This window comes from Pteronotus mesoamericanus, unplaced genomic scaffold (assembly GCF_021234165.1).
Source record: "Pteronotus mesoamericanus isolate MK-2021 breed Mesoamerican mustached bat unplaced genomic scaffold, CSHL_Meso_final contig_246, whole genome shotgun sequence".
NCBI lineage: Eukaryota > Metazoa > Chordata > Mammalia > Chiroptera > Mormoopidae > Pteronotus > Pteronotus mesoamericanus.
This window is the reverse complement of record NW_026555104.1, coordinates 1,692,762-1,705,885: the sequence shown is the minus strand read 5'-3', so window position 1 is coordinate 1,705,885 and position 13,124 is coordinate 1,692,762. Positions and strand designations below refer to the sequence as shown.

General features: G+C 51.0%; 1 protein-coding gene across 1 annotated transcript in view; it reads left to right on the top strand.

Annotated features, from left to right (window-relative positions):
- The window catches only part of PRKCA (protein kinase C alpha), a 546,763-nt gene that overhangs the window by 345,693 nt on the left and 187,946 nt on the right, over nucleotides 1–13,124 (top strand). The window contains exon 17 of the mRNA XM_054573066.1: nucleotides 6,376–12,737. Within this exon, the coding sequence (XP_054429041.1) occupies nucleotides 6,376–6,540 (165 nt within the window). The 3' untranslated portion in view covers nucleotides 6,541–12,737. The remainder of the gene's footprint in view (nucleotides 1–6,375; nucleotides 12,738–13,124) is intronic.

The window sequence follows — 13,124 nt, the reverse complement described above, 5'->3', positions numbered from 1 at the left end:
AGAGAGGAGATGTTAAAATAATCATCAGTGTAGATAAGCAGCTCTGTGCAAGCCTCGAGGAGCTTCCGAGGGGATGGGTGAGATAAATGCAGACCCCATGGGCCGTGAGTCCTGTGAACTGACAAGCTCCCACCGTCTGAAACCGTGGGCTCCGATGGCAGTGGTCCCTGAATCCCCTGAAGCTGGGCATTGGTGTAAAGACAGACTAAATGGAGGGCATGTTGCCGTTCCACAGAACCAGCCCAGGATAAGCCAGAATCTTTGCCTTTGCACACACGCGGCTCTCGTGCCCACAAGAATCCACTCATTTAATGAGTGGCTTATAGCCTGTGCCTATCAGCAAACCCCTCAGGAAAACCACTCCCTCCGGACCAGAACTGGCCCTTTCTGAGGTAGGCTCTAAGGTGACAGGTGAGAATACTGGTTCATTTGTCTGAGAATCCAAAGCCTGTCCTGTCCCTCACCACAGCTATTATTAAAATACTAGCTCTATGTGGTAAAGTAGTTAAGAAGTAGACACTCTCTCTCCCTCCCTACTAGTCTCATTGTTCATTATCTTTCCTGTAACCTTCTGGAAAGTTGTATGCACATGTGAACGTATACACAAGCAAGGTTGTACCACACACCCTGCTGTGCACCTTGCACCTTTCAGACAACAGTGTATCTCAGAGGTGCTTCCATGTCAGCTCATGTGGGTTTGTCGCATCCTTTGCACGGGCCATTCCGATTCTTGAGTTCCGAAGCCATGCACTGACTGTTTTCCAAATACCCTTCCCTGTCCATTCTTATTCTCCAGACCTTCTGTACCAAAGCACACTGGCTTCAGTGGGCATCCAGGCCTTCGGTGAGCACACTTCCAGGACCTTGGGTGACTACATGAGCAAGCTAACTTCACTGTTTAACCCTTAGCGTGTGCGCCTGCTTGCGTTGGCCATGCACGGAAGACCATTCCCCGAGCATGCTGACCTTCTTAGAAAGGGCAGACCCAGGGCTACTGCCAGGGGTCCAGTGGCCCAGCACCCTCCCTGGATTGTTCTGTAGTGCGGGCATGACCTCCCAGGAGCCCAAGGCAGCACGTACCTGCTCCTCTCTGCCACTGGCTATTTAATTAAATGAAGACGGCACACAACCGGGAGTCAGGGAGCCGTGCACAAGTGTTGGCGGTGTTCTTACTAACACACGGCGCTAGGACTATGGCACAGGGCACGGTTAGCCCCCGGAACCCGGACTTGCAATATGGCTACTGGTGCCCCTGTGACAAAGCACATCCTGCTGCCTCTAGTCATGGTCAGAGACGTGCCCACCCCGATAAGTTTCCTTTCTCCTTCCCAGTGCTCCACGCCTGTTCTCTTGGTTTTTTGCGCGCCCTTCCCGCTCTTCCAGGTTTGTGTGGATTTGCTTTGTAATGGCGGTGTCTTCGTGCTACTCGCACTCCCCTAATCCCGGGCCAGTCACTGCGGGGTTGTACTCTCCACGGCTGAGGCGCCAGGGTGCAGGGCAGGGCCGAGACCGACCCATGTGTGCGTCACGCTCGGTGGCCCCCCGCAGGTAAGAATCAGAGCTGGGGAGCGGCCTCTGTGGCTCAGGCCCCCCTCCTCTCCACGGCCTGTCACACAGGATGCAAAGTGTCGTGAGCGGACCGTGCGCCGCACGGGTGGGGAGCACTGCAACCCCAAATGCCACCCAGAGTCAGCATTCTTCTACGCTTTGTCACATCTTTACCACGGCTGATATCTCCTGGGTTCACTTTACTGATGATTTTTACCAAATGGGTAAAAAAGAGTTAAGTCCTGACTCCAGAGCTAAGGAAAGGAGGTAGATGTTCATGGTGTTCATTCACGCCTCACGTAGTGATCACACACCTTTTACGTGCCAGGCGCCTGCCATAGGTCGGTGTCACGCCTGATCATTTAGGGAGAGTGGCACACACGTTGGTTCCTTTGATCCTCACAACAGGCTCGGAAGGTGGATATTCACATCCTCATCTTACCTTTTCAAAGACACCTTGCCTGTGAGTTGCCCAGTGCTATACCCTGGGCTTTTGAACTCTGGTCGGGCCCTTCACCCAGCTGCACGTCCCGTCCTCCCTTGGGTGTCAGGCGTGGCCCCGCCAATGCAGACGTGGTCTGATCTCCAGGGGTACCAGTGGAGCAGGTTTGGGCCACTTCCTGCCCCCCCTTCGCCCTGTCTTTGTCCCACATCAGTTATGTGATGCGTCCCGTCCCAGGTGTCAGAACCTCAGGTGGTGAAAGGGACAGGTGGTCTTTATTGCTGAAGACAGTGCAGCAGCCGCGGAGGTTTGCTCGCAAGTGGCACACGTTGCCTTTAGTTCCTGTGTGTCGTCAGGCAGCCTAGCGCTCCAAGACCAAGGGCAACCCACCCCTGCCTGTTGTTGTCACGGACTGTGGTGGAGGCCGCCCTGCCAGCGGCCGTGGCAGTAACCCCCCGACGTGGTCCCTGAGGAATGTCGGGAGGATGTCTGCAGCCTGGCCGGCTGTATTTTTCACGCACGCCATCACTCATTGACACGCTCATTCATACGTCCCAGGCACAGCGAGAGGCCCCCGAACCCTTCAGTGTCTGTACCTCCTCTTTCTCCCTCTCAGATCCAGACGGCGCCTGGGCCCTTTGCCCACAGGCTGATGGTTATGAGTACAGTTGGCTCACAGGTGGTAGGAAGAATCCTTTCTACCTTAAAAATGCAGTAGCTTAGTGAAGCCATTGTTTGGCATTTCCCCAAGGATCCAAAGAACACTGACTTAAATGACCCTTTTCAGTAGGTAGTGGTGGATACGAGACAAGTTGCAGTTCCCCATGTCTAGAAAAACAAGTAGTTCAAGGTCTTCTCCAATTTGACTTAAAGGAAAGCATCTGTTTCTAAGCCTAATTGCACTAAGAGCTGTGGAGGGCTCATCTTTCAGGCACTAAGAGACCCTCCATGGTGGAAAAATTAGCACTGCTGCTCCTAGTACTGAATCTCGGATAAAAATAGCTGTTCCCCCACCCCTGCCCCTTGTGGGGGAAAAGCGACTTCTTTCTGTTGTGATTTCCCCAAGCATAACAATTCCTTCTGCGTCCTGAATCTCCACTCATCCTCAGGCTCCGCCTCCCTCTCCTTCGTGGCTTCCTCCCAGTGCCTCTGAGTTATGGCCACAGACGCAGTTCTTAGTCTTTGCCCTCATCCCGTCCCACCTCAGGTCTCCCCACCCGACTGAACAGGTTTCAACACGCTTTCATTTGCTAACATCCGATTTCTCTCTCTTTGGGATCAGGGAAATTCCAACACGATTTAGAACTAGGAAGAAGAGGAAAAGGTTTGCCATGGCAAGCAGTCTTGAGCCCCACGGTGCCACCCCCATGGGGTGTGACACAGAGCAGAGCTGAGGTTGACCTGGTCTCCTCAGCGCCCCGTCCCTGTGGCCTGCGGCAGGCCCCGCGGAAGGCTTTCCCGGTGGGCTCATGCACTGGGCTTTGCAGGCTGTGGCCGCCCTCAGGAGTGACCCCCTCTGGACAACCGTGTTAGAATTTGATGTCCTGAACCATCTGTGCCCGCCTCCAGGCTTCTCAGTGTAGACGTTTGTGTGGTCCATTCTGGGGATTTTAGGAACGCTTCTTTTAGTTGGTTTTTTTTGTTTTGTTTTGTTTTGTTTTGTTTACTTTTCCGTGGCTGTTAAACCCTGGCTTTGGAACAACTCCTTGGAGGAGGATTAATGAACACCATCAAGATGATGCTCCAAGGGAGGCCAGGCCTGTGTGGTCTCTTCACACAAGTCAAGAGCCAGACGAGTGTGGCTTCAGCCAGGAGAGGGACATTTCACCTTGGCTTGCCTTCCTCTTTCTTTTAGAGACTTCACCTTCTTTTCTACTTTTTCCAGAAGCTCCTTCTTGTTCATCTTTGCATGGTCAGTGAACAGCAAAAGAAGTGCAGAGGATTGCTTCTTGAGGGAGCATGTAACCCAGCCTCTGGGAGCACCCACAGTAGATTCCCTTGAATGGGTGTTGATTAATCACGTGCCCAAAGGATGTTTCCCTTGAAGCGAGGCTCGAAGGCTTTCTGCTGGTCAATACTTTCATCCTAGGCTTCTGCAGCTTCTCCATTCTCTGTCTCCCAGAGGGCCATTCTTGCCTAATTTCCTTGCTTGGCCTCAGGACTGACTTAGCCTCGCATTACCATCTTGGCATATCCCAGGTTTCTCAATAACAGCACTGTTGATATTCTAGACCAACAATCCTTGTTGAGGGCGGGAGGGGGGCGGGGTGCTGTCCTGTGCACTGCAGGGTGTTTAAACCACATCCCTGGACCCTACCCACTAGATGCCAGTAACACCCCTGCCCAAGTCATGACAACCAAAAACAAATCCAGACATCACCCAATGTCCCCAAGGAAGGGAGTGGGCTGCAAAATCGCCCCTGGTTGAGAACCGCTGGTATGTCCAAAGGAGGGCTGCTCCTCTGGCTGTCATCGCTACAGCAGTGCCTGACGGCGGTGCCCTGTGGAAGGCAGGTCCTGTCGTTGGTTGTTGGTTCGTTGGTTCGTTGAACTGACGAATCAAGTGCAGATCAATGATCGGTTCCTGGAAGAAACATTGTGTCCTCCTTCTTTAAGTACCTTTGAACAGCTCAGAATGACCTGTGCAGGTGGGAGGGTGCTGATTGCAGACTCCGCTTCTGCTGACCTTTGTTTCCAAGGCGCTTTGTGCTCTTCTGAGGAAAAGCACCATGGAAACGGGGAGTGTTGAGGGCCGCCTCTACCAGCCCACATGTGGGAGGCAGGACCCTCGTGATGAGCAGGACTGGCAGTTAGCATGGCCCCCATCAAGGGGCCAAAGAGGCCTGGACCAGTCCTCCACCCACCCCCAGTCCCCCCCTCACCTCCCCCTCTTCCCTACCAACACACACGCCCCTCATTTCCACCCACCAATCACTGGTCTGAACCTTCCTCCTGTTAAGAGCATGTGGTCACTTCTGAAGAATGAAAACAACCCCAGGAAGGAAAGCTATCCATGAGGAAGGCCTGACTTTGAATCTATGACATGCCTTCCACCACAGCAGGTATCCAGGAGCAGGTTTTGTTCATGATAAGAGGGTGGGGAAAGCAAAACAAAACCAGATTCTCAGAGAAACCTTCTAGAAGATGAGGAAGAGATGTGGAAAAGGTGAGAACGTATGGCCCACGAGGCTAAATGTCCTTACAAAGATAACAGTCCTGTGTGCCACGCTGTTGCCACAAGCTAGGTTGTGTGCGTACCACCATACATTTAACCTTTGTAGCAGTTCAGGGAGGAGGTTTGACTCTCCTCCCATTTTACAGATGAGGGAATGGGATTGACCCCGCTTCTGTTTACCTAGAGCCATCCTCTGTTAGAGATCCAGGGGTGCCTGGTTCGCATGAAACTGCTCCTGGTTTGGAGTGAATGCACGTTGCCCTATGGTGCCAGCAGGTCAAAGGATGAACACTCGCACACTGTGGAGTATCATGATTCCTATCACCCACGCACCTTCCAACACTCCCTGTCTCAGCATCGCCCTGGGATCCTGGGCACTCCAACGTGCCACAACCCTTCTGCGTTGCTGGGAAAGTGAGGACGCCCCTGGGGATCAGGCTGCCGGCCATGGGCCTTAAGTGGCAGTGTTTCTCAGAGCTGCTCGCAGGGCAGCTCTGCCAGCAGCCCCATCTGCACCAAGCGCCGCGGTGGACCCGGAAGAGAGGTGTACCCGAGACGGACAGCAGGCCTGGCTCTGCCTCCCTCGGGCCCCCTGGCAAACCTCCAGCCAGAGACCACCCTGCAAATGAACCCCACGGGGACCATGTACTGGCTGACCAGGCCTATCTAGATAAGCTGACATCCAGCCGAGCCCCGTGATGAGTATCCCAACCTTGCCATCCCATCTGCTCCAGCATGGGTTACAAACGGACTTAGGGGTTGAGGTTTTTAGAACATCCCAGTTGGAAGACACGCATAACATAGCTTTTGCTTCATTACCCATATGGTTGCAAAGAGACCAATGTGGGGCAGTAAGCGTGACTGATGGCCCCGTGTATGTGGCATCTGTACTCAGGCCCTGCTTGCTCTGAGGTGGAAATACAAAAAGCTGTTCCATTGTCACCTTACTGTCAATAGTGCATTTCCACCGAGGAGTCCCTTCATGGCGGGCGGGTGTTTGAGGGCTATTAACTGAGTGAGCCTCCGCCATTGTTTGCTGTGCCTGGCTTTCAATCCAGTAGGCCTGCAAGCACCCCTTAAATTCTTCCTGTCTAACCACCCGGACACCCGAGCTGTGGTCCTCCCCTCAGGGCGCTCTTCAAGTGCAGCTGCCCGTGTTTTGTGCTACTTACTGACCTCTCTTTCTCTCTCTCTCTTTTTTTTTCCACAGTGTGGCAAAGGAGCAGAAAACTTTGACAAGTTCTTCACACGAGGGCAACCTGTCTTAACACCTCCTGATCAGCTGGTCATTGCTAACATAGACCAGTCTGATTTTGAAGGGTTCTCGTATGTCAACCCCCAGTTTGTGCACCCCATCTTACAGAGCGCAGTATGAAGCCCACCACCAAGAACAAACGCCTCCCCCGCCCCTGCCCATCCCCCCAACAATGGGAAATGACCCTTAACCCTCAAATTTTAAGGCCACAGCCTTGTTTCGTGTTCCAGACGGAGGCCTGAAAATCGTAGGGTGGTTAGTCCAAATGCGACCGACTGTTTGGGGTCTCTAACAACCAAGAGCATTATCGTAGTGGAAGATGATACAATGTGCAGTGTCCAGTTTAATTATGTAGAAGTCACCTCTGGCTGTAGGTTAACCCTTCCTAGAAAGCAAATAGACTCTTGCCCCTTTTTTGGTACGATTTGATATATACCCCATATCCTCTGTCGATTTTCACCATCAGGATACCCTACTCCCCCACCAAAGATGTGGGCTGGACACACCTCCACACAGGCGCCTTTGGAATGAAGGAACGGGAAGCCCAGAGAGCAGAGGGGGGCACGGCAGCACTGGGGGCGGGGAGGCTTCAGCCTCCCTGCCGCTCCCAGTCTCTGCCTCCATGGAAACCATCCCTAGAATCAAAAGGCCAGGATGTCATTTCCAAGCTCACTGTTCCCAGACATTGACAGTCATAACCCAATCATGGCCTGGTGGTCACCAGTTTTAAAAAAGAGAAGAAGAAAACCTCAGATGAGTGTTCAGTGAATCTGTCCTCTTGTATCCTGCTTGGTTGATACCTATCTAGATATTTGCATTTCTTTGTAAGAGGCCAAATCTTCCAAGGACTTTGCTAAATGAGCATGTGAAATCATTTCAGATCAAGGATAAAGCAGTGTGTGCACGCGTCCGTTTTAATCTCTGGGAGATTATTCTGTGATCCAGGGTGCCATCAGCAATGCCACTACTCACCAGTGTTGTAAGCCAACCCCCCCCACACCCCACTTCCTACTTCCTATGAAGCTAAAGTCTATGCCCATCCCCTTTTGTACGTATTTATTTAATAGGCTGCAGTGTCGTTTTTTGAGAGTACGATGTACAGTAACTTCCAGTGTTGATTCTAGAATCAGTCCCAACTGATGGATTTTTCTCCCGTCTCTGGCCCTCAACATCCCCTTAGGGATGAAAAACAATGCGGTTTTGGTCCCCACTTTTAGTTCATGTTGAATGATACACCTGGAGCTGTAGAATCAGGAAACTTGGATACATATCAGCTCAAAGATGTTTATTGCAAGAAGAATTTTAATATGTTTTGCAAATGCATCATGCAATGAATTTTGCATGTTTATAATAAACCTTAATAGCAAGTGAATCTATATTATTGATATAATCGTATCAAGTATAAGGAGAGTATTATAATAATTTTATAAGACACAACTGTGCTATATTTGTGAAGGCTCTTGTTTCTAATCTGCTTCTTTGATTAAGTTTTAGTTGAATTCTTTACTGCCCTGCTTTCCCTCCCCTACCCCAGTCCCATGTGTACCCTGCGCATTGGCACCATATTGGACATATTAATTTTTTAACGTAGATCTAATTTCAAAAACGAATGGCTACTTTACATGATTAATTAGGCTTTATATATATAAATATTTGATTCTACCTGCAAACAAAAATTTTAGGGGATTATTTTCAAGATGAGACTCTCTTTCTCAGCTTCTTAACGCCATCTTCTCTTCTGGCTCCTCTGCCACTCTTCCCCTTGGGGACAGCGGGATGGGTTTGACTCCAGTGTGACGAATCTGGGCAGATGTGGTGGGAGCACAGCCCCTGGGCGGATGTAGTGGTTTTCTTCCTTTCAGCCTTGTTTCTGTGAGTGAGAGGGGAGGCAGACAGGGAGGGGCCCTTGCTGATAGTGCGTGTGGTGGACACGCCAGACGCACACTGTCCCCTGGAAGGCCCCGCACGTTTGTCCCTCGCACGCAGACTGCATGAGACAGACCGCCAGCAGCCCCTGGGCACAGCCGTCCCTGGAGCTCTCAGCAGACTCTTTGCAGAGGCTGCCCACTTTCTTCCACCTGCAACCAGAACGAGCTGGATGAACTACTCTGGGGTCAGACACCACCCACGCCAGGTCCTTGGAGAAGCCAGTCTTCTACAATGGAAAGAACATTCCAGATGGAAGCTGCTTCCACTCCTTCCAGAGGCCTGCTCTGTTTCTCCTCGTTCCCCAGAAGCATCTCCCAGCTAAGTGCTCCATGATTTGTTCCTGGCTGTTTGCCTGAAACTCACGGACCTCTGAGGGGGCTTGGACACAAGAGGCTTGTCCGTCCTGGGAGCCCCTGATGGGAGAAAGCGATGGGCAGGGAACAAGGTGGCCCTGAAAAGAGCAGCTCCTTGCCATCTCTGGTGGGCTGTGGACTTCAGAACCCCCGAGGGGCTCTAGCACATTCAGACCTGCAGTCCCGTTGGTCAGTGCACGTTTTGGGGACATGTCCTCACTAGGTGCGCCTCAATTGGATCTGATAGAAAAGGGACCAGTTTATAGAAAGAGCTTAAGAAACAAAGGAGCCAGTCACCATGCCCCAGAACGGCCACAGCAGAACAGGTCCCCGGCCAAGCCTCCGAAGGGGAGGAGGGTCCCAGAAAAGCACACGGGCTGTGGACCGTCTGTCCCGAGCCCCACGCCGCCTGCCTGCTGAAGCCAGCAGCAGGCTCGGGCTTTCCGGGAAACAGCCAACACATTTCCAAATTGTTCCTATCTCTCTAGGAAACATATTCAACATCTCAGCTGGCTTGTATTCTTTCCAAGTGTATGACAAAGTTTTCAAAGAAAATCCCCTGCCCGTGGGCCCGACACTCTGCCCCAGGGACAGCAGGCCTGAGGACAAACAGTAAAAACTTGGGCCCAGGGAAGTGTTACCATAACATAGCCTGTTTGGTACAGAGCTGTGTACTAGAATTATTGCTGGGAAACTAAGTCTTATGGATGACCCTTCACTAGCTCTTAGCCGTAGCACGTGGGAAACTCTCTGGCATTGGCCCACGCCTTGGGCGTCGTGGGAATAAAAGCACAGGGAAGGGCCCTGGTGGAGGCTGGGATAAGGAGGACGCCTCCCAGGGTCAGGTGACTGGGGGACTCTAGGAAGCTTCAGCCCTCGGCGCTGCCCACGCCGCCAGGGCCTGCGGCAGTCCAAGCCCCCGGCAGAATCTCGCACAACCCGAGTCCACCAGACTCATCGCACGGTGACTCTGAAAGGCCACCCGATTTCCCTGCATTATTTCCCCCCGGAAGGTGGCTGCTGCCCAGCCATGGGACTTTCCTCTGAGCTGCAGGTTGGCAGGCTCGCGGCCCATCTGCTCGGCATCTCATCTAAAGCCAGGAGGTGTTTGGTTAGAATCGAAGGATCTGGAGTGCCTCCCTCAGAAGTTAATGGCAGGTTCACTCAAGGCAAGAACGAACTGAAAAGACCCTGGGCACTGAAATGATTGCTCGTCACCACGTGTGAAATTCTGTGGTGGTGGCCCATAGACCTGGTACAAGTCAATGCGGAATCCCTGCCTGTCTTTTCTTATGAGGCTTTCTTATTAGTAATTTTGATAGAAGGTCAGAGAGTTAAGAGCTCTCTGGAGATCACTGGAGATTGTTGAAAGATTATGAAGGACCAAGATGAATGCAAGCCAACAAGTGACCGCTGAGCACCTCTCTGGGCTACGGTTCTCAGCAGAGAGTGCTGACTTGCTGGTGAGTGAGGGTGCAGGCCGCTCCTGTGGATGCTCTGAGAAGCGAGAGGTCCGCGGAGGTGGGGAAGGAGCTGAGAGAGGAGCAGGGTTTGCGTGCGTCTGGCAGGAGGCTCATGGCAGGAGAAGGCAGGGCAGGGGAGAAGGAGAGGGCATCTTGGGAAGGACGCTGTTGCCTTTTCCAGGGGCTTTCCACTGGGGGTCATTGGTGCAGAAAAAAGTCACCGCCTGCCGTTCTTGGAGAGTGAGTTTGTTGCCAGGGACACGGTCTAGTCCTCCTCAAAAAACACCTCCCAAATGCCAGCTCCTCACCACCTGCTGGAAGCCCCCTTCCCCTGCCTCGTGAAAGTGGCCAAGCCAAACCATCCACCCATCCTGGAAGGCAGCAGGTCCCCACGCGTTTCCCTCCGGGGCTTGTTGCAAGCGCCATGGCAGCCGGGGACGGATGGGGAAGTCACAGAAACAGCTAACAAAGCAGTTCCCACCTGGGTCCACTTAGCAAGAGAAATTAGAGGTGTTTTGCTGGGATTTGTTTTCTCTGTACTGAAGGAGGTCAGGGGAGCGAGAGTCTCAGGTTTTTAAAAGCCTCGGGAAGGCAACACCATCTGACAGGCATTTTCTCACTTGGGTCTTGTGAAGTCACCTATTTCTTATGTGTGCAGTTCACACCATTTCCTATTTCTTTAAACCCAGCCAGGGCAGGAGACCCCCACCCCCCAGCACACCGAATAATCACGACCATGAGCTGGACTCTGAGCCAGGGACCCACAGGGCTGCAGGAACAGCGAAGGCGTGACAGATCTGGTAAAGAAAAGGGACGCTCAGGTTATTCGTGACTGCTGGTTTGACAAGGAGTGTTGGGGAGTATTTAAAAAACGTTTTCCTTGAGTTGCTTGGGTTACGTTTTAGGAGACAGAGCAGACTGTCAACATTTCGGCCACTTCCCATTTGGACTGATGCAGGGAGTGCTGTATGCTTCTTTTGTTAGAAACACAGGAAATTGGGAAAGGTTACCTGAAGTATACATGGATGAAGGCTGTCACCTAGAAATGGCGTCAACCATGTTCTGTTAATCCTGTAATGTCAGGGGCTCTTTGGAGGGCCTCTGAGCTGTGTGATCAAGTGTCAGTTGACAACCGTTAAGTCGGATCAGTCATCAAACAGCCTTAAAATGCCCCTACACTAAGGCCCACAGGTTCCAAAGACTTTTTTTAAACCTTAAGGAAGAAATTAATTCCAGTAGAAAACTGGGTATGCTGGGCTCTTTGTACTTTTTTATAGAGAACTTTAATAACTCAATTCTTTAAACATGAGCTTTTAAAACAGAACTACTGACAATTTGATAAGATTCCAATCACATGGACCCTGTGGGAGGCCTCGGCGATGGTCGCCGGAGCCCCCAGCCTGCACTCGCTCTGCAGGGTCGCCCATGTCGGCGGGGTGTGGCGTCCTCGTCCAAGTGACTGGAAGTTCGGGTGGAGTACATTGGCAGACTGATGCCCTCCGTGTTTCTAACAGACACTGGGGACGACTGTCTAAGGTCTAGGAACGTTCAGACCATAGAAAGACAGCTTTATTGTCCCTCTTCCGTATGCGGCCCTAGGACAGCTGTCCCAGGGGCCCCTGGGGCCCTTTCCTTGCTCTGCATGGCCCTGCGGCCACCTTTCGGCATGGGAAGGGGGCACTTGCTCAGGTCTGTCTCGGTCCCCGGGCGTCCCCAGGTCTCTCACACTCAGTGAGAACTCAGAGATGCTCTGTAAGGGTGTTGCCTTCTGGGCAATTCAGATATACTTCAACATCCCTGAGAAAGGAGGTGGCAGCAAGCTCGCCCACCGGTGTCCATGTCGGAGCTACTTCTTACGTGAGTAGACGGAACCCTACTTTTTCAGAAAAATAAGTCTCAAATCCACTTTATAAGAATCTTTTTTTCTAAAATAAGACAAAGGGTGGCTTCGCATTTTCTGATCAAACAACTGTGTCTTTGTCTCCTCTGCTGAACTTTAGGAGTATTTATTCCTGTGATTGTTTGTAGATTTTTGTCGATGCTCTTCCTGAAAGAATGTGACTCTTTTCTTGAGGGGATTAGTGGACTATTCAAAATCATAATGAAGGCAGTTATTCTCTTAAGTCTAAATGGTCTAAAAATTCACCTCAAATCCCTTCTGTTAGGGTCTTTCAGAATAACTTTTATAGATGGTCGGAAACATTTGAAATCATTGCTTTTGCTACATAATAGTGTGTGTGTGGTTGCGCGCTCACGTGCGCGCATGCGTGTGTGTGGAGGACATGCCATGTTTAAATTGTTCATTGAAAAACATAATATAAGACCCCAAATGTGTATGAAGGAGGAAGAGGAAGAGATGGAGGTGGAGGTTTTTCCTTCTGAATAAGCACCTAGTGACAATTGCAGAGGCCACTCAGCTGTCAAAAGACATTGGGTTTATAGCAGGCAAGATGAATGTATAACTTGCTGCATTGCTTTCCTCAATTCGTATGACCTCTTATCTTTGTTTGCATGACATGCTTTGTTAGATACATTAATTATGTACGAATAAATATAACGATCATTCCTCAGTGTACTCGGTCTCCTTTGCATCCTTTGTTGCGTCCCAATTATTCTTCAGGAGTTCATCTCCTAGAACTTGACTCTGGACACTTTCCGCACACACACTCTACTTCACTTTTTTTTTTTTCCCAATGTATATGATTGGCTGGATTTTTTAATTTTTCAAGTTGAATTGATTGGGGTGACATTGGTTAATAAAATTACGTAAGTTTCAGGTACAGAATTCTATAACACATCATCTGTATATTGTATTGTGTTCACCACCCCAAGTAAAGTCTCCTTACATTGCCATTTATCCCCCCTTTACTCTTCTACTTCCTCTCACCACCACCTTCCCCCCCCCCCCCATTTTTTTCTTAAAATACTTTGTACTTTGAATTGAAATCCAAGCAGTTAC